General features: G+C 49.3%; 1 protein-coding gene across 7 annotated transcripts in view; it reads right to left on the reverse strand.

Moving 5' to 3' along the window:
• The window catches only part of PPP1R12B (protein phosphatase 1 regulatory subunit 12B), a 202,072-nt gene that overhangs the window by 116,667 nt on the left and 64,179 nt on the right, over nt 1–21,226 (reverse strand). For 6 of the 7 annotated variants that reach the window (XM_082413159.1, XM_082413157.1, XM_082413158.1 and 3 more), the window contains 9 exons: nt 19,315–19,474; nt 18,004–18,148; nt 16,900–16,974; nt 15,097–15,176; nt 14,234–14,427; nt 9,499–9,611; nt 6,381–6,581; nt 5,332–5,414; nt 4,224–4,349 (listed from right to left, as the gene is read on the reverse strand). In XM_082413159.1, coding sequence (XP_082269285.1) covers nt 4,224–4,349; nt 5,332–5,414; nt 6,381–6,581; nt 9,499–9,611; nt 14,234–14,427; nt 15,097–15,176; nt 16,900–16,974; nt 18,004–18,148; nt 19,315–19,474 — 1,177 coding nt within the window. Of the gene's footprint in view, nt 1–1,675; nt 1,868–3,669; nt 3,711–4,223; nt 4,350–5,331; nt 5,415–6,380; nt 6,582–9,498; nt 9,612–14,233; nt 14,428–15,096; nt 15,177–16,899; nt 16,975–18,003; nt 18,149–19,314; nt 19,475–21,226 lie in introns of those variants that run through there. The other variant, XM_082413162.1, reaches the window with a different exon arrangement.

Consider the following 21,226-nt stretch of genomic DNA (forward strand, 5'->3'; position numbering starts at 1 on the left):
AATAAAAGATAAACTCAGTGGAAAGAAAATAGTGAAAAAGAAAAGAGCCCCAAAACGCACAAATCTAGGCTCCAATCCTGCCTTGGCTGTCCCTTCCTGGCCGAGTGACCTCGGGCAGATCATTACATTTTTGGTCTCAGCTTCCTCATCCATAAAATGAGGGTAAGTTCCATACACTGGAGGGCTCTTTAGGGCTATATGTAACGCAGCCAGCTGCCTCACCCATGTTCATGTTCCTTTCCCTCCTTACTAACAGGAGCCTACTATTCAGGGCATCAATGTGCCTAGCTAAAAATCTACACTTTTCAAAGCCTCCCTGGCTGCTAGAGGTGGCCAGGGAGACACGAGCAGAAGATCAGTGCGTTTGGGGAAATTCTCAGTTCAGAGGCATTCCCTCTTCGCATACTTCCCCCTTTCCTCCTCCTCCCTGCCTAGAATACAGCCATGATGGCTAGAACTCTAGCAGCTATTTTGAACCATTAGGCAACCCATGGAAATGGAAGCCACGATCTAAACACTGAAGCAGAAAGACAGAAGGAACACAGACCCTTTGGTGGCTCTGGAGCTACGTGCCAGCCCTGCCTATTTCTGGACTGTCTTAACTGAGAGAAAAAAAATAAACCTTTAAAATAAACCTAGTCAGTATTATTTGGATACGCTGTTATGTGTGAGTAAAGCAAGTCCTGACGTAATTCTGTACGGTACGAGCCCCATGCCTGGCACACGCTGGGGTTCAACAAAGGGTGGCCATTACCATTCTTCCCCAGGCCTCGTTCTGAATTAATCAGTAGCCCCTCCGTGCTTCAGTGTCTCCATCTGTGGGGATAACGTTTACCATGCCTGTGCAAACGGATTGTTATGGGGCCTAGTAAATGTATAAATAATCATACAGTATTATTAGAAGCGGTCCATCGTAAGCCACCCCACCTGGCCAAACAAATGAGCACCACTTTTGTCAGGAAAAGAAACCCCGCGACCAGTCTGGCACCAGTCGGACACCACCACCAGTCGTGTCCTTGCTGCAACACTGGCCTCGATGACATTTTTCGTTTTCTTTGTGTCAGCTGTAGAAACAAGACCCAGTGGAGGAGCCCCTATGCTGCACCCAAAGGAAAAGGTCTCTGACCACATTCAGGCCATAGTTACAAGCACAGCTGAAGTTCTGCTCCAGGTTCACACGACACTCTGCCCGTGCCACCCGTTGGATGAGCTAGAAACCAAGAAGATATCAGCCGGCAACAGAGTGGAGACAAACACACATCTCCTGCTTCCCACAGCGGGTGCCGCAAAACACTCACTGCTGGAAACTCTCAGAAGGGGGCTGTAGGAGGTTTCTGGGACAAGAATTAGCGTTCCTTTCGATTTGGGTTGAATGCCATCTTCCAAATAGAGTAAACAGAAGAGATCCCTCCTGATACTTCCTGGGAAATCAGTATAAATGACATGTGGGCTGTTTGTAACACGCGATTTAGCACGATAGCAAGGCCCTTATGCTGTAACCCAGCTGGGAGAGCTACTGGGAGGCAAGGCCTAAGCACGCCGTACGGTTGCCTGATGAGCAGCTGCGGCCTGGCCGACACAGGTCAGGGCAAAAGCGTCCTCACTGACTCGGGGACACGCTCCAGGAGTCCGGGGTCTCCTGGCTGGAGCCTGCAGACGTGACTCCAGCGGCCCCCAGCAGCCTTACCTGCGTGGTGCACAGATGCAGCAGTGTCTGCACTGAGTGGCGCGGGGAGCAGGCAGCGGGCTGCCACCTGCCACCCCAGAGCTGGAGGAACCAATGGTAATGAGTGAGGCGGCAGGAGGTGGGTTGCGATTGGCTGAGAGGTAGGGACTTGAGGGGCCACTACGTCCACCACAGGACGCACTGCAAAACAGCACACGGTCACTTCCTTCAGGACACGCTGCTCGCCGCCCGCCCAGCACCACCGCCCCGCCCAGACTACGCGCTTAAAGGAAGGTGGATGGAGAGAGGGCACGACAGCTGGGAAGTGGAGGGGCCCAGCCCGGCTCGACCCGGGCCCCGGCAGCAAGCAGGCCTCCGTCCATCACCCCACAGAGGGAAGGCGCGGGGAGGAGAGATGAAGAGCAACAGGAGGGAGCAGAGTGCACGGGTGGAGTGGGGCTGGGAGAGGGGAAAGACGGGAGACAGAGGCTTTGTACCAGAAAAAGGAACTCCAACACCCCCGACAAAGTCATGCAACCCCAGCTGCTTCCCTGAGACAGAAGCAACACTGCCAAAGCTAAAGTGAGCCCGAGAATCTGCAGAGGGTTTGGAGCAGAGACTCAGGATTAAAAAGTAGAGAAGAGGACAGAGGCCAAAACGCCTTGGGAGGATTTAAAGGTTTAGGTCTAGCAAGTAATACTGTACAGGCAACAGAGGACAGCTTTCCCCTGTCTCAGCTGAAGACAGGTAGGCACCATCTCAACTGCGGCAAAAAATTATTTGGACTAGAATTTTTTAAAAAACTTCTTGACTATAATAGTAATGAAACACTTGAGGCAGGGGTGACCCAAAAAAGCCAGGAAGAGTTCTTCGACAAAAGATGCATTTTACTGGGCTGTTATAAAAGGAATTTCTGCCTAAAAAATAAGAAGGAAACTGAAAATGGAAAGTTTCTGAGGTTTGGCATAGTCCAAGAATGACAAATGTCTATTCACACTTTCTGTTTGAAACAGTGATTGTATATGATTCTTTCCTTGTGAAAGATCATAAAATAAGATTTGTAAAATAAAAAAGTGCTTTAGGATTACAGAAGAAAAGCTTTGGAAGTCCAAGGTATAGAGCAAGCTGTAGATATTTTCTCAAACATGCTCACATAATTAAGCATGCTTCCCACCCTAAAGAGAAGTGTCCCCTCTCCTCTGTTCACCATGATTATGCCAAACGACATCTATGAAACCAAATACTACCCACACCATCCATCTGCTGATGACTTGGATTCAGAAAGCCACCAACCCTACCACAAAATAACACCAGGCTTGAACATTAAAGATGAAGATGGCACCTTCATCTTTCCTAAGTTCTAGAACATTCTTTTCTTGGTCTTGGATCCAGCTATAAGGACTAATAAGTTATCTATTCAGACTAAGGCCTCACCCTCAAAGACAAACAGGCAACAGCCTCATTAAAGCCAAAAACACTGAGGCTGTAGGACGAAGCTTCAGTGACATCAACGAATTCTACTTGCTCACTTTCAAAGTTGAGCCCTCTCTTACAGGACGTATCTGCAGAACTGAAGGGCGTTAAAAGGTGACAGTGGCTGTTTGATTTATGGCACAGTCCCCACATTCCGACATTAACTGGTTGACGAGATTATTCCTATCAAGCGAAAATAGGTTTTGATCCCAAACACACAGTCTGTGGCCAAAGCCTGTGTCTAGGGTAGCCAAGAATCACCTAAAAACCTACTGATGAAGGCTGTGGCATGACAAGGCAGTTGGAGGGGTTTGGTTAAGAGAGTACAAGTGAAGAAAGAATTCAGAGGAAGCAATGAGAATCAGATTCCTCCACATCAGCAGCAAAGTTCAAGTGGAAATATTAATTAAGTGTGTCTTATAGCTTAATGGCTCTGGCAAAGGTGCTTTGCTTGCTGGCTGGTACATGGCAAAGAAGATAACTGCAGAAAGGGGTATATAGATGAGAAAAGGGGAAGGAAACCCAGGTACCTTCTCTGCACCAAACTTGCGAGTTTCATATCTTGATGGATCTGAGGGCCATTAAAGTCATAAAAAAAAAAAAAACAACTCAAGTCCCTAAATAAACAGGCTTCAATATGAAATTTTTTTTAATGCAATTAACATCTGTCCCCATCCTGCCCCCGCTACACCCTACAGGTCCCTCCCTGCCTCCCCCCAAAGCGTGACTTGAGATGAGGAAGGAGAGCTGGCTACCGGGCAAGGGTGAGATTTAAATTCAGCCCTGCTCAGAGTCTACTCGAAGTCCTATCTGGTTGAAGATTTTACAGGACTGAAAGGATGGAGTATATATTCAGATCTGTCTGTGAGGAGAACGTGGAATTAGCTTACTCTGATTCAGTTAGGGAAAGAAATTAACTTTGATTTAAAATTACTTAAGATGTTACTCCCAAGAAATGTAAAAGCAATTCAGTTCTTGATTCGTTTTCGTGGTGCTAACTGGGTATAAACAGGCATGCAAGTTACTGCCCATCTGCCCATGGCCAGAGTGAAGGAAACCACCGCCCAGCCCTGGAGCCTGGTACCTCTTCAGGTAGGTTGTCACGTAGGTGGAAGGAGCGGCCGTCTGCAGGGATTCGCTCCCCTCCGCTGCGTCCCTCCACAGCTGGCGGGCAGGGGGGCCGCTCCGCACCAGGTGAGCAGCCGACTCTCTGTGGATGCAGGACGGACACAAAACAAAACACTGGCCCTGCCCTCTGTCCAGGGCACGGCATAAACTGGGAGGGGGGCCGGGCAGGCGGAGCGCATGTGGCTGCAGAGACAGCAACGGGACCCTTTTCAAGAGATAGGTGTTCATACACCTGTCTCCCCGCACAGACAGGGGACTGGTTAAGGCTTCCTGTCTGCTTCCTTTTAGCAACTTCAAAGCCAACCCATCTCAGTAGGTACCAAGTCCTCATGGTGAGGATCTAGAGCTCTTCCGTAAGGAGAGGCCACTTTGTTCCTCAGTTAGAAAGCCTGGCAGGTCAGCCCGGTGTGGGTCGCTCAAAGCACGCAGAGGAGGGGCGGGGGAGGCAGAGAGAACGTGCGCCGCAAGTGAAGGCGCCTCCTCAGCTTCCTACACGGAGCGACGCCCAGGAGTGGCCCTGGCACCTCTTCCTAACCACAGCTGGCAACCCGGGGAGGTCCCCCAGGGCAGTCCTTCCCAAGCTTTCACGTGCCTTTCAGCCACCGAGGGGATTTGTGCAAGTGCCCATCTACTTCAGCAGGTCTGGGTGGGACTGAGACTCCGCATTTCTAATGGGCTTCCAGTGGCCCCAGTGCTGCTGGGTGGAGGACCGCACCCTGAGAAGCAGGGCTCTAGCCCAGGCTCTGCTCTGAGATGCAGCGACACCTCAACATTCCCATATCCATTTTAACTGATGAGGAAGACTTTACTTACAAATTAGAAGTTGATCAATTCAATTAAATAACCACATTTTTAGTGTTCACCAGGGGACAGGCCCTGTCCTGGGCACGAGGAGCGCCTGAGACTACAGTGGACACAGACCCCACATGCACAGAGCCAGCCGTGGACTAAAGCGAGCCCACACGGGAGGGTCGACCTGGAGGGCGAAGCAGCGGCAAAGCGCGGGTTGAGGGCTAGGGGTCCTGAGTGGGAGGGCGGCCGCAGGGCCCCAGTGTGCGGAGTACCTGTTCTCCTTCTCCTCCAGGTCGCCGGCGCTGCTGAGCCTCCGCGGCCCCAGTGAACTGAGATAGCTTCTGTTTTCTCTCTCCTGTAAAATCAAAACAAGGAAGGCACAGTACTGACACAGTGTAAAACATTTTGGGTAAAAAAGCAGAACTTAATATACCTATATAATCTTATTTCCAGATTCAATACCAATTCCAGTTTGAGTGGTATTAAAAAAGGTCAGCATTCAAATGCTCATTCCCAACTCTCCTCCATTAAAAACCAATATGTAGGGAAATAATTCTCATGGGAAAAGCCAGGACCATCAAACAGGAAAGAGCAGCACAAATTACACCAAGCAGCAGCCCTACAGAGACAGGGAGCTTTTGAAAAGCCACAGACAGCAACTGCACTCTGAAGTTCTTTTCCTCGAAATGCAGCCTCAGGTACAAATGGGCCCCGGAGCTAATCCAGCCAACACACCTCAGGCCCGAGTGTCTCCGGAAACCTAGCACCGAGCGAGGGGTCTGTGGTTAAAGGAGACCCAGCCTCAGAAAGGTGCACCAAGCGAGCCCCGTGAACTCTGGAACCAGAGTGAAGACACAGAAACGTGCTCCTTCTGGATGAACAGTAGATGAGAAGGTAGCCGGATCATACATCAATTAATGAAAAAATGAGACACTAAAATTTTTTTTTCTAAGTGCTACTCTGCCTGAGCCTCATTAGGATTGAATGCCCAACCAAGGAACTCTGCTTCTAAACATAAAAAGAATAAATTACTGTTATTGGTTCAGAGGAACCTTTTAGGCCGTATCCAAATCTTCATGCTTCTGACACACTTTTTTGCCCTAGGTAAGGAGGGTAAGGAGGAATGAACAGAGGGTATATGCCAAAAGGAAAAGGGGTTTCTTTCTTTCTTGGCCAAGCAAATAATAGCAAGCAAATAGCTACATGATTAATCAACATGCCTGTCTCCTTTTAAAGACTCTGTACTTCCAGAATCAAATTAGGGACTAAAGAATGTTTTCCTTTGTTCCCGAGGTTGAACTGTCACGGAAGGAAACTGCACCTTTTCTCTGTTGTCCAGCACAGCAGAGATGCGGGGGCTGGAGGCCGAGCGGTGGATGGACGCGCCCCGGTCCCGCAGGGCCTCCCTGGACCTGGCCGCCTCGCTCAGCACGTTCTGGCTGCCGGTTTTCCTGAGGCCCAGCCTCCACGAAGACGGAGACTCATCTCTGGGCTCTTCCGGCTTGTTGAAAAGGCCGGAGAACTACGAGGGACGAAGCAAAGGAAAGAAAGGTCCTGATGGTTCTTTCCACCCCCAGCTGAGCTCCGTGGGGCGATGTGGGGCGGAGCAGGGAGAAGCACGCGGCAGGCCAGGCGCCGCGGCCCTGTCCCACCTGGCAGCCGCCAGGCCCTGGCAGGGCTCCCTTTCTGCTGGGCCAGAGACAGCCTAAGAGGCTCCCACCTGACAGAGCTGCTCTGAGGAATACAACAGCGGGCTGAGTGCTGATTCAGGCCTGGTGACACGCCCTCTCCTGTCCGCTGTGTGCCTGGGGACAGGACACCTCACCTCTCCAGGCCTCAACATGCCCATCTGTAACCCTGGCAAAGAGCCTACCCCTCTCATACCACGTGGACACTGGAAAACACAGGGCGGGCCAGGTGTCGCTGTGTTTCAAGGTCCTGTGGTGGGACTGCGGTAAGCTGGTGGAAGGTAACACGCACACAGATGCTAAAGGCCACTCCACGCAAATTCTGACTGCTTATTTCAAGACAGTGGTTTATCTGATCGGGGGCAGCAGTTCTAAGCATTTCAGATTTCAGCGAGCAGCAAAAGTAAAAAAGAAAAAAAAATGGTACAAGTCACAGAGTTGCCAGTTTTCAAATTTTGCCAGGAGAACAGCTTTCAGAAATGGATTACCATTTCCAGTGCCATCATTTCATTAAAAAAAAAAAAAGAGAGAGAAGTAATTTTAACATTAGAAAAGAAAGCTTCATGGAAAGCTTACATTGTCCTTAGCCATCTCATCTTGCTATAAACCACAGAAAACATCACAGACTAGTGTCAGCCTGAAGACCAGGCTGGGGCACATCTGGTCTACAGACCATCAGCCGTAGGCCTCTTCCTGGGCCGTGGGGGGCGCTGCTAGAAGCGTCGGTCATTCTCCAGAACCAGGCCACCTCTACCGCCTGGCATAGTGAAAACGCAATAGAAATGTAAAACCATGCTTAGATTTTTCTCTTTTACCCGATCATCTGAACGGATATATTTACGTACTCCTTCCAGCTTCAGAGAATCAATCCTGTCGGCTCTTTGTAAGCCACCCTGGTTCTGAGGGGAAAAAATGTCTTTCCCAGCATTCTTTTAGCAAAGTGGAATAAGTATGGGTGTGCGTTTGTATCTTTTTTAATTTAGTACTTTTCCTCTTAAAAAAGCAGGCGATTTAGTCACACGCAGAAGCAGGGGGAGCGTGCAGGACTAAGAGGCTGGACGCTCCCAGAAACCAACGCGCAGCCAAGCCTCTGCTTCCTCGTTTCCACAAGGACACCAGAATCCCACCTGCACGTTCACGAGGCTCTAAGAAGATCAGTAAGTTAACATGTGCAGAAGCACAGAGCTTTCCAAGAGCTGCACTGCAAAGAGCTCGGGCCAGTTCTCCTCAACATCAAGCCCACAGGCTGTGGGGCGGCGTCATCGCCGGCAAGGAGCCCGCAGCTTCTGAGCGGCCTGGGGAGGCGGCAGGGGGCACTCACGTATTTCAACAAGTGCTTTCCACCTCTGCTCTCTACTCATCATCGACTGTAAAGACTTAACTCAGGAAAGTAAAATGTAACACGAGAAGTAAAAAAAGAAGAGCAGTCATCAGAACAATCAAGGCTGGACGCTGGCTATCTTCCCAGCCCGATCTGAGCTTCACATACGCTCACCTCAACGTCAGATACGAAGAAGACAGGCAACTGACAACATTTCCTTGGTCCCAGGTTACTAGGGCCTGTGTCATCTAAACACACTGTAGCCAAATTTGTTTGGTGATGGCTTTATAGTTTTTTTTTTTTTATTAATTTTTTTTTTAAATTTTTGGCTGTATTGGGTCTTCGTTTCTGTGCGAGGGCTTTCTCTAGTTGCGGCAAGTGGGGGCCACTCTTCATCGCGGTGCGCGGGCCTCTCACTATCGCGGCCTCTCTTGTTGTGGAGCACAGGCTCCAGACGCGCAGGCCCAGTAATTGTGGCTCCGCGGCATGTGGGATCTTCCCAGACCAGGGCTCGAACCCGTGTCCCCTGCATTGGCAGGCAGATTCTCAACCACTGCGCCACCAGGGAAGCCCTATAGTTTTTTTAAATATACTGTGGGCAAAGTCATGGACACAAACATTGTGTCCACTCCTCCAAATCCATATACTGAAGCCCTAACCCCCAGTGTGATTATACTTGGAGACCAGGTGGTTGTCTGAGAGCCGGGAAGAGAGCCCTCACCATGAACTGAACCTGCCAGCACCTTGATCTTGGACTTCCAGCCTCCAGACTGTGAGACATAAATTTCTATTTAAAGCCACCCTGTTTGTGGTATTTTGTTATGGCAGCTGAGCTGACTAAGGCAGGAATATAAAGATGTGGTACATATATACAATAAAGTATTACTCAGCCATAAAAAAGAGTGAAATCATGCCATTTGCAGCAACATGGATGGACCTAGAGATTATCATACTAAGTGAAGTTAAGTCAGACAGAGAAAGATAAATATCATATGATATCACTCATATGTGGAATCTAAAAACAAGGATACAAATGAGCTTATTTACGAAACAGAAATAGACTCACAGACATAGAAAACAAACTTATGGTTACCAAAGGGTAAGTGGGGAGGGATAAATTAGGAGTTTGGGATTAACATATACACATTACTATATACAAAATAGATAAACAACATGGACCTACTGTATAGCACAGGGAACTCTACTAAGTATTTTGTAATAACCTATAAAGGAAAAAAAATCTGAAAAGAAAAAGATATATATGTATGTATAACCGAATCACTTTGCTGTACACCTGAAACTAACACAACATCGTAAATCAACTATACTCAATTAAAAAAAAAAAAAAGCATGAATGTACCTTTAAGGCCTTTCTAACTGTATGTTACTGCAATAGCAGGAAATATCCAAATTAATTCCAAAATACTCACTCTCCTGGCTGAAGAGGTGGAGGAGGTGCTCTGCACCGGTGCTGGTGTCGGCTCTGCGGCACTACTCTTGCTTTCAGAGTCGGAATGGTTGACGATGGCTCCCGGCTTTTTATCTGTTATTTAAGACAAAAGAAGCAACAAGTACAAGGATGAAAACCTTATCTGTGCGTATGTGTACTTTTCAGCTAACAGAAAGGGTTTACCCATTATCAAGACAGATCACTAGGGCCCTGTAACGCTTGGATTCAAACTATTATGAAACCTCTGGCAACCACTGTCTCTTATAAGAAGACAGACTCAAGTGGAACTCCTGTCTTGACAGGCGCCAATTCTAATTCCCACATGTAGAGCTGACAACCTTCTCCACACTCTATGTCACATATAAAATTCATCAGTAAGTACAAGGTAAGAATCTACTGTTTGGGGGGTTGGGCAGGAAAAGCCAGAGAAGGTATAAGATAGACCTTGCTTTCTAGGCAGTTACAAAAAGAAGAGACATAAGATGCAAAATAACCATGGTAACAACACAAGGTCAAAGACGTCCGGCGCTGAACTGGTTGACTTAAATCAGCAAGCGCTCCGGGGGTCCAGAGAAGAGGCAGATCCCCTGAGGGAGGGAACGTAGGGAAGGCGCTGTGGAGGAAGCTGGAGGGCACACAGCAGCAGGAGGAAGGGCGGGAGGGACGGTGAAGGGCCCCGAAATCACAACACCCGCGTCCGCTGGTCAGGAAAGGCAGCCACCAAGTGACAAGGGCTCTTGGGGTCACAACAGGAAATAAGGCCAGAAGGAGGGTCGTGTAGGACACTGTGGTGACATAAGCGGGAGGGGTCCCTCACAGGGCGCTGACAGAAGCCCCGTCTGCCTGCGTCCAGTGGCTGCTGGGCCTCTGGTCCCTGGACTCCAGAAACACAGCCCCAGGGTAACCCCCTCATGAACGACGGGACAGTTTTAAGCCACATCCTAGATGTGGGGCACTGGGCAAGTTACTTAGCATATTTGAACTTCTATTTTCTCACTGATAAATCAGGGACTCAAATTCTTGTCTTGTGAGTCGCTGTACAGATTAGAGATAAAATGTTTTTAAATAGCATAACTCAATATTAAGTCCCTAGAAAACAGTTTATTATTATTAACGTCACTGTCTTTGTGGCTACTGTGAATCCTCAAGGCAGTCTTTGAATACAACTGAACGTCTCTACCCCCAGGAAATGGACCTCACTGCCAAACCTCACTGACACTGTCACCGGCTGACTCCTGGTGAGTCCACACCCTGTGTGGTACCCCTCATACCGACTCCGGGCTTGGCCCTGTGACTTTCTGTGGCCCCTGGGACATTAGCAAACGGGCCACAAGCAGAGGCCTGGAGAGTGTGTGTGCGCGGAGCTCGCCCTCTCTGATGAAGGCTGGAGTTCAGCTGCCATGTGGAGCAGGGGCTGGCCTACCTGATGACAAGAGACACACAGCCCACTTGCCCCAAACGTCCCGGCAAGCCACCAGGAAGGGAGAAGGCCACCCCTCAGCCACGCACCACCTCATCACACTTGTGAGTGTGCCGGCACTGCCACACGGACAACAGAGAAGCCGCCCCGGCAGAGCCCTTCCCAAACTACCAACCTGTAACACTGGGTGCGCACAAAGAGTTGTGTTACCTGCCACTAAGTTTTGGGATGGCTTGTTATGCAGCAGTAGATAAGTAATACGTCAAATAAGTAAAAGAAAGGGAAAAACAGAAATCCAAATCAAACTGCTTACATTTACCTCAAATATAATTAACATTCCTTACAACTACGATTGTATGTAACACACATGGAAACTGTCATTTTATGAGGCTGCACCTGTGGAGGTTTAGAAAGAGGAGAAATGCACTCAACAAGGGCCTGCTCAGTGTGCGCACGGGTGCCAGGCGGCACCTGGAGGTTCAGGCACCACCCGCCCTCCATGCCCCCGCCGGGGTGTGCTGAGCACCTGCCCTGCACACGGCCCGGCGTCGGGCACCAGGAAGGACGCGGAGGTCAGCAGGACACACGGTGTGTCCCAGTGCTCCCGCAGCTCGCTGGTGGGGGGAGAGCAGAGCAGACGAGAGCAGAACCGAGGTAACGCTAACGCTAAGTAGTCCAAGCAACACAAAGGCTCCGACCACAGCTACAGGAGTCAGAAGAGGTGAGAAAACCTTGTAGCCGTGACGACAGGGCTTCACAAAGGACGCTGCTTTGAGCCGGGCTCTAGTCAGGAGTAAAATGTCCACAGACAGAAGTGCGCAGGGAAGCTCACTGCAGTCGCCAGCTTCTGAGACTGACCCGCTGGCGCCTCCGGTCTCCTCCTCACTCCTGCCCGGCCTTCCTGACGCAGAAACACACATCCTCTGGGAGCACCGCTCCTCCACCGGCTCCATCTCACCTCCCAGACCCAGTATGTAGCTCTTCTGTGACAACCCCTCCCCTGGGGAAATCTCGCCCTTGCCCCCAGCGTTAGCTTTCTGCCCCTGCTACTCCAAGAAGTCCAGATCAAAGTCGGGGGCTCGGGCACACCACCCACAGGTGTGAGACCTAAGTCACCTCACTTGCGGTGTCACTTCCCCGTTCTAAAAAGTGGAGGCAATAATACATCACCTCGGAGTGGGGGTGTAAGATTAAATAAAAATGTGTTACGTGTGTCACAAATTAAAAAGCCGTATACAGGGACTACCCTGGTGGCACAGTGGATAAGACTCTGCACTCCCAATGCGGGGGTCCAGGTTCAATCCCCGGTCAGGGAACTAGATCCCACATGCTGCAACTAAGAGTTCACATGCCACAACTAAGGAGCCCGTGTGCCGCAACTAAGGAGCCCGCCCACCACAACTAAGACATGGCGCAACCAAATAAATAAATAAATAAATAAGCACTACATAAATGTGAAGTGTTACCATGTTCTGTGAGAACTGTCCCATGTGTAGATGTACTTTTGATGTATTCGTGGGAGGAGGTGAGCTCTGTGTCCTTCTATTCCGCCTCCTTGATCTCCACCCTAAGGTGTCACGATGAACCCCCAAACTCAACGCAGTCTTTCATACTAGTGAACACCATTGGCTGCGTTTACCTCTCTCACGTGACATGGGCTTTACTCACGTACACGCCTTCCTAGCCCCCTACGTCCCCGAGATACATTCAGCAAAACGTTCAGTGGATGTGGCTGCCTGTCACGCGCCAGGTGCGGTGCTGAGACCTGGGAGTGACACACTTGGAATTCCCAGCCCAAGGACGCTGCAACCGAGAGGAATGAGCAGTGCTGGGGTCCGCACAGGGAGGGGTCCCTCCTCTGCAGGTTCCCGTACAGGAGAAACCTAAAGAAGGACTCTTCAATCTGGCAGACCCTACAGCTTCTGCCAGAAATCATGCAATAAACATCTGATGGCCAGGAACAAATGCTACAGCATGAATAACTGTTCAGGGGTAGAGCACTCAGGCTCGTCTGGGAACCCCGGCGATCCGGCTTGGATAGCACACACCCGCACTTACAGACAACACTGGAAAGGTCAGCTGGAGCTAGACTACGAGAGGTCTTGAAGGCCGGGCCACAGGGCTTGGGACTCACTCTGCAGGCAGAGTCAGGAAGGTGGTCATGGAAGGTTTCTGAACAGGAGTTTCTGAACAGCATCATCAAGGGGTGCAGGGTGTTTCACCCCAATAGCAACGTGGAGCTGGGCTGCAGGGAACAAGAGACCTGAGGCCTGGGGACACATCGTGGGTAACTCCAGTAGCCCCGGCGGTGCCCTCCCGTTCCGCCAACGCCTTGGTAGCTAACACAGTGACCCGGCACAGAGCAAGTCTAGATGCTCATTCCAGCCAATGCTGGAAGCCTAAGACGTGTAAGCACCCAGTAAACAATACAAATATTAAAAAGATGAACATGTATAGATTTTGACAGATACTACACTGGCATTTCCAGAGCAAGCTGTGCCTGCTTAAGAATAGCAATTCAAGACTCAGTGAACAAAAGGTCGTCTCCTACACTACAAACCTAGCTGGGGCCCGTCTGTTCTACAGAAGCAAGGGTCTCTAACTTCCTCTGAGAGACGGAGACATGGACAAAGGCAGTGCTCTCTTGCAACTGAGAGAAACCATGTCAGTAAAGGCAGACCCACTTTAAGGGAGCTGGGGCCCAGGAAACAGAAAGAGCTGAACATCTTCGTGATGGGCAGCTGGCTAGGGCAGAGTTCAGAGGGAAACACAGACTTTACTATTGATATAAACTGAATGTGGACTCTTCCCTCTAACTCGGTCCTCTCACTGAAAACACTGCATCTTCTCGTGGACACCAGTCTGGAGAAATAACATGCCGGTGATTGCAGGACATGGGCACGGTGAAATCTTAGTTTATCACGAGCTCCCAATTATCCATGAGAACTACTCTGCGGCAGGTGAACCTCTACTCAGCAAAACCCCCATGTCTCTTTTCTAAGTGTTTGCCTCACTGTGTATCAAAACCCCAGGCTAATGTATAGCCTGGCACTCTGACCGTGCTCAGCACCCAACTCTCACCGCTGGGGTTCCTGTCTCGCCACATAACAAACTTAAAAAGCTCCATATGATGTGTATCATCAATAAGAGTCACAAAGGTAAATATGATTTTGTTCCTTCTTCAATCCCCAAATCAGTAACTGAAGCAGCTTCACATAATGGGAAGGAAAAAGAAAAAGACTTGGAGGTTCTGTTTAGGGAATCGGTTCCACCTGAGGGCCCTGGCATCACCTGCCTTGTGACAAGCAGCGACCCGCCGTGCTCTGGGGACAGAGGGTCTCGGCATCACCCGCCTCCTTCTCGGTTTCTGACTCAGAAGCCTCATCTGCACCTTCGTCCTCGTCTGAGCTGGAGCTGCTGGATTCTTTGTTTTCATCCTCCGTTTCTTGGGGCTTCGGTGTCTCCTCCTCATAGAGCATCTTCTCTTTGCTAAGTTAAAGATGACAATTTGAGCGTAATTCAGAAAGGACACACCATTTCCTACGCTCACTGGGGATCCGGTATGAGAAGGACAAGTCTATGAAGCTCTGTGTGGAAGCAGTAACAGAAATATATTCAAATCCTCCTTCACATCCGTATTCTTCTGAATCCTGGGTTTTCTGCTGACTAAGGGTTAGTATGTGACTTGAGAGTGTGATGGAAGAAGGCCCAGCCTGTCTAACACACAGGAACAAGGAGGGCTATGCATCCTCATGATGAGTGAGCAGGTAAGTATTTTTTAAAAATCATTTAACAAATGTTTACTGAGTGTTTCTCACACGCCAGGACCATGCTAGGCAACAGTATGGTGTAAGCAAAACAGACACGGCCCCTGAGCTCAGACCTTCTAGTTAGGGAAGCAGTTGGGACTAAGAACCCTTAAGCTGGGAAAAAAGCAATGCACACAGTCTCTGTTAATTCACAAATTTAAAACACGTCCACTCACTCTCAGTGTCCCCCCACAAGTCAATGCCACTCACCTCCTTGCCCCTCAAACATTCCCACGTGTTTAAAGATCATTTGGCTACAAACACGGGGTCTCTTCACTGTATAAATTCTCAAGCTAAACGTGTCACACTCAGCAGGGCTCATCACATTTCTCAAACCCAAATATCTTACTTCTTAAAGAGTCTACCGTGCAACTTGCTGTTCAGGTCTGACTCAATGAGCTTATTCCGTGTCTCTTTTTCACTTCGAAGCTGGAAATTGAGAAAACAGAAAAAAGGGAAGACGTTGACTATTGGTAAAAAATCAGCAGCCATGAGAAAAACTAAAATGGCCCTGTTACTGGACCAACACCAAAGGGGAGGAGAGAACTGGGGAGAAGGGAAACACATCAGCTGTGTGCTGTGTCTCCTTGGAAGATAATGACAGAGAAAGATCCTCATTCAATGAGAAGAGGAAATCCACAGCGTTAGAGCTTCAGTGAAAACTGCCCCATCAAATATCCAAACCCAATCGTCCCAAAAAACCTAGGTGTAAAGGATAAAATGCCAGAAGTACCTCTGAAAGAACTCTTTATGATCCATATACTGAATTAAGTTGGCAACGGTTCTAAAGAAGAAGCAGGTGCTAAATGGGAAATAAGCCCTTGGAAAAAACTGTCCGGTGCTTAGACACATGCTCTAGAAAAAATGTACTTAAATCCCTGGACCCCAAAGTTATGCAGGGGGCAAAGGCAGGCACCATTCCCAGTAGCACAGAAATGTTATTTAGTGAGGATATTACTCATGTTCAAAGACCGAACCATGCTGGGTAAAGGATACACGAGAACTCTCTACTATTTCCACAACGTCTTTGTAAGCTTAAAAATTATTTCAGAATAAAAAGTTTAAGAAACAACAAACACCTAACCATGCAAATTATAATCTTATATTAGGAAGGCTGCTGCTGCTCAGAAACGGATTCCAGCTGCTCATCAGAGGAGACAACTGAACCGCAAGCTGTGCCTGCGCTCTGGGTCTGCAGCTTTCCCAGCCAGCCCTGAAGAAATGAGCATCTCCACTTCCCACTCCAGACGGTGCTGAGCACAGGGGCGGGCAGGACAGCTGATCTGTCCCGTCACTGAACCACACGGGTCTTTCACTCAGAACTGCTCTCAGCTTCTCACATTCTCCTGACCTTGAGCTCATGTGCCCTGAGCCACAACCCACGCAAAGTAAAACACAAGGAAAGCTAGTGATTTTTTTTCTGTCCTACTTTGCTTAAACAGGAGATTCTCAAGCCCCTAATGTGACTGACTTTATCCTCCTCACCTAATTACTCCTCCCTCTTTCAGGCAGAGTGTGATTCACTCCCTGTTCACCCGAGTATTGGCAGGGTTTTCCACCCTGCGGTCTGGACGTGGGTACCATGCTTACATGGTCCTCCTGTGCTGCACTAAGCAGAAGGGCACAGACAACGAAACCATCAAAGATCTAGAAGAGGGAGAAAAGGACTGAATTTTGGATATTTGATGGATGGAATAAATATGAATCACTGACCAAGCACTGTCCAATGCCAAATGTTTTAGTTTTTGTGGGTTTGTTTGCTTTTTAAGAAATATATTCCCCCCTGTAATCGATGTTCTGTCAACAAAGAAGTCCTCTCAGTCCATAAGGAAAAGTTATGAGGTGTCCTCTAGCCCTATTTGCACAACATTCTGACTTGAACCCACCACACTCATTTCCTAGAGCTCAAGGGTAACTAGAGTCGTCGTCGTCGTCATGTTTGCCTTTCAGCTGCTTGAAGGCTCTAAGGTAATGAGGAGATAACAAGCGAACTTTAGCAACAACAGTTTCTGCGATAGTTTCTTCGAACAGACTGTGGCTATTCCTGGAGGGAACCGCTGCCATTGCTGGAATGCAGGGACGCCCACCTCCACTCTCAGCGGACAAACTGCGGCTGGCGTGGCCTGTGGTGAGGACTGTCCCCCCGACTCACCACGCTCTGCTTCTTCTGCAGCATCTCCAGGTGCTCCACGAGGCCCTCGTCAGCCACATCAAATGGTGTCTGGCCCTGGCAGAGAGAAGGGGCGCCGTGACCAATCGGAAGCAGACGCAGCGATCACGGGACTCTATCAGAGAACTAGGGGATGTCCACTGTATGCCTCTGACTCCAGTGACAGCTGCTTCACTGACTAGTCTACTCGACACCGTGGTAATACCTTCATCTATCACAGAAGAAACACAACAAGAAACAGCAAACCCTAAAACACAGGGCTTTGTATTTTGTAAAGCTGGATGGAGGAAATCACCACATTATTTCTAACGTTTATTGCCTCTTGGCAAATGATCAATTGAAATCTCTACTTGTACCTATTCTAAAATGCTCTTAATTGCTATGATAAATTCCACAAAGGGCTCTTAGAAGCCTCAGAAGGAGGTCCAGGGCATGGGTGCACTAAAGACTAAGTCACAGGAATCATCTCCCTTTAAGTGAGAGAAGGGTTACCTCAGCAAACAGCACAGCTAAGGACCCTAACCCAGAATGTGAGAACGAACCCCGGGTCAGGAGAGATGGGAGGTAGATAAGAACATCTACTAAGTAAAAAGCCATGTCTCTGGATTCCTAGAAAATCAGGAGATGTAGGGATAGAAGCTGCAGGACTTCCATATTGCTTGAAGTGAGGCTGAATAAGACTACTTTCAGCCAAACTGCAGGATCTCATCATTATAACGTTTTTTTAACAACTGGATGTGACTAGGGCTCAGCTATTAAGTCTTTGAATTAAAAGTAAAACCAAAATATTTCATAGTTCACCACAGATAGTGGCCTTGGGCTTCCCCACTGCTCATTTCTGCTAAGGGGAAAAATATCTTTTTTTTTTCCCGTTTGTTTGTTTTAGGGGCTTCAGCATAAACAGAATCAGCAGACCGGCTCAGTGGAGCTTTATTTCACAGAGCCAACGTGTCTGCGTGGATAACGGGGCGGGAAGCAGAACTACAGCCACCAGGGATGCCCAAGCCTGGCCAGCAAGCCTGGTCACTTAGCAGGGACCTGAAGCCTTTTGTTCCCGAGCCCCGTGAGAGGGTGGCGCTCACTAACCAGTTTGCTCCTGACGTCCATGTCACAGAGGGCTTCTGCCAGGATGGAGCACGCCTCCTTCACCCCCCAGTGTGCGGCGGCATGGAGCGGGGTCCAGCCGTCGCGGTCCTGGACATTGAGCTCATAGCCAGCCTGAGTCAAAAGTCTGAGGAGAAACCCCAAACCAGCCATTACGTGCTCGGTGGCAGAGCTCCGGGCCACACCAGCGGCCACCCAGCTGGCGCTTCAGGCCCTGCCCTGCGCCGCCCCCCGGCCTCTACGGCACAGTCGGCGCCAGCTGCTGCCTGAGAGCCGCCACGGGTAAGTTGCAACCACCCTGTCCCAGAGGCCGCGGCGCTCCCTGGCACACCCGCGTCATACCACGCAGGCACCTGAGGCCGGCCAGCGCCTAGCTCAGCTCCGGCGGGGGGTGCTGTCAGCTCTGCAGCGCAGGCAGGGGCTGTCGGGCACCTGATTCTCTCACTCCCTCACCAGCTCTCTGGCTGGTCTTCCCCGGACACCACGCTCGCACCTCCGACTCCACGGGAGTACGTGCGGGGCCGCTCGCTAATGCTAAGGCTACAGCCCAGCTGTGTGCGTGGAGGACAGCGTGACTCTTGAGGCCCTGGCGGCACCGGGCGGATGCAGGCGGCCTACGTCGTGGGCCTCCAGACGCCGTCCAAGAAACGAGCACGTGAACACGCTGCCAGGCAGAAAGGTGCACCGACACTCACCACGCAGACCAGGACGCTCGTACTGGGTGGAACACGAGGCAGTGAGAGCATCTGGCGACAAGGACACATGCGGTGCCGCCAGCAGCCCAGGCACCGGGCAAGCCCAGGAGCAGGGCCACACAAAGCGGGGAAGGATGGAAAGGGAAAGGGGAACAGGCGGAGAAGAGTCCAGATTCCTCGTGTACGTGGGACCATCCTGCTCCAGCTGGATGCTGCACACTCGAGACCTATGTCACTAGTCTAACGAGTCAAAGAGGACCAAAAGGACCGCGAGTCTGCTCTGTACTGCATGTCACCAGGAGAGGAGGTACCAGGGATGCTAATGACGAACTGTGGAGCTGGAAGCGGTCACGCAAGGTCCCCTTCAGGCCAGTCCAGCTCAACTCTGCCTCACATCAGACCCGTCAGGAGAAGCTAGAGGGCGGTGTGGCGGGAGGAGGGAGGTGAAGAGTACCAGCAAACACAGAAGGAGAGACTGCGTGGCCCAGGAGGGAAGCAGCAAAGAAACGCAGCACAGCTGATGACCTAATCCATCCCGCGTCCAACCAACTCCTCTTCTCCCGGTCAGTGCAGCCCGGACCACGTGCGTGGACGTTACCTGAGGACCTCAGAGTAGCCCTTGGCGGCAGCCACGTGGAGGGCAGTGGCCCCTGAGCGCGCCTGCCTCACATCCTGTATCTTCCCGCTGTTGAGCCACTGGCGGGCGTCCTGCAGCATCTGCTGTTCCTCTGCCTTCCTCGACTGTTCGAGATCGACCCCTGCAGAGACCAGATCCAGACGGCCAGCATCACCAAAGGTCCCTTAGATTCAAGACACATCCTAAATACAACCACTAATGGCAGTTTAGTCATCAAGTGGGGTAGTCTTCAGATTTATCTTCATTTAGAAGAGCCATGACATTTACCGACTTATCAGTAGTTTTATCAGGGTAAAATCACCAGGTTAAATAGTACTTGATGGCAGATCCACTAAGGGACCACACTTAACAGTGTTTTCAATTTTAAGAACATAAAAACCAAAGGGGATATAATTTTATATTATAGTATTTGTACAAAGTACACATTTCAAAGTCCTTTTACATGTTATACCATTTTAGTTTCCCCACAATCCTTTGAGGTAAATATAATAGATACTGCTATCCCCATTTAACAGATGAGGAAATAAACATACAAAGGTCAGGTGCCTCACTCAAGGCCACAGGACACATAAGAGCTGTCACCAGAACGCTGATATCCTAGGTCCCCGTCTGCTCCTCTTTTCCACTCACTACTCCTTAGGATTGGTATCAAAAATCTTAGTTTCAGGTATAATATACTTTAAAAAATTAACTACCTCTGAAGTTCATCTCCCTGTGTAGGGAAATACACTGACTGAAGCTATATGCCCTAGAGCCGAGGAGTAGGTGATGCACAGTGAAACTTCCAAGGGAATGTGGATTTTGTTTCCCTTCAAAACATTATGGACGAAATCCCAGGGTGCCTCCCTTTAGCCAACAACTCTCCAACCTCTGTGTCAGTGAAAAGGAGCTGGGCTGGGGTATTCCCTGTTGCGTAAGACAATGACCTGTTCCTAGGACAAACACACCCGCCCAAGGAGTCTCACACTCATTGGTAGGCTTTACCTGTGCATAGTCTGCTCCCCTCCCTCTCAATTCTTGAACGAGACCCTGGGAACTACCTGAGGATTACCTGTCTGATTTGAGGAGATGGATGGGGGGAAGAGGTAACTGATTTATTTTATTTCTTCTTCTTTTTTTTTTTTTTACAGCTTTATTGAGATTTAATTGACATATAACTTTGTATAAGTTAAAGGTGTACAACACCTATACATTGCATGATTACCACAGCAGTTATTAAATACCTCCATCACCTCACATAATTACCATTTCTTTTTTGTGGTGAGAACATTTAAGATCTCTTAGCAACTTTCCAGTATATAATACAGTATTGTTAACCATGGTCACCTGCTGTACATTAGATCCCCAGAACCTGTTCATCTTATAACTGGAAGTTTGTGCCCTTTGACCAACATCTCCCCCACTCCCCAGCCCTTGCAAACCACCATTCTGCTCTCTGTTTCTACGAGTTCTGCATTTTTAGGTTCCACATACCAGCAATATCATACAGTAGCTGTCTTTCTCTGTCTGACTTATTTCACTTAGCATGATGCCCTCAAGGTCCATGCATGTCATCGTATATGGCACGACTTCCTTCTTTCTCATGGCTGAATACTATTCTACTAGCTACAGTATAAATAGATATATATACACATACCGCGTCTTCTTCATCCATTCATGCATACACTGACACTCAGGTTGTTTCCTATCTCGGCTACTGTGAATAATGCTGCATTGAACACGGGAGTGCAGATATCTCTTTGAAATTCTGATTTCATTTCGTTTGGATATACACTCAGAAGTGGAATTGCTGGATCATATGGCAGTTCTATTTTTAATTTTTTAAGGACCCTCCATACAGTTTTCCACAGTGGCTGCACCAATTTACATTCCC

This window comes from Balaenoptera physalus (genome assembly GCF_965194825.1).
Source record: "Balaenoptera physalus genome assembly, chromosome: 1".
NCBI lineage: Eukaryota > Metazoa > Chordata > Mammalia > Artiodactyla > Balaenopteridae > Balaenoptera > Balaenoptera physalus.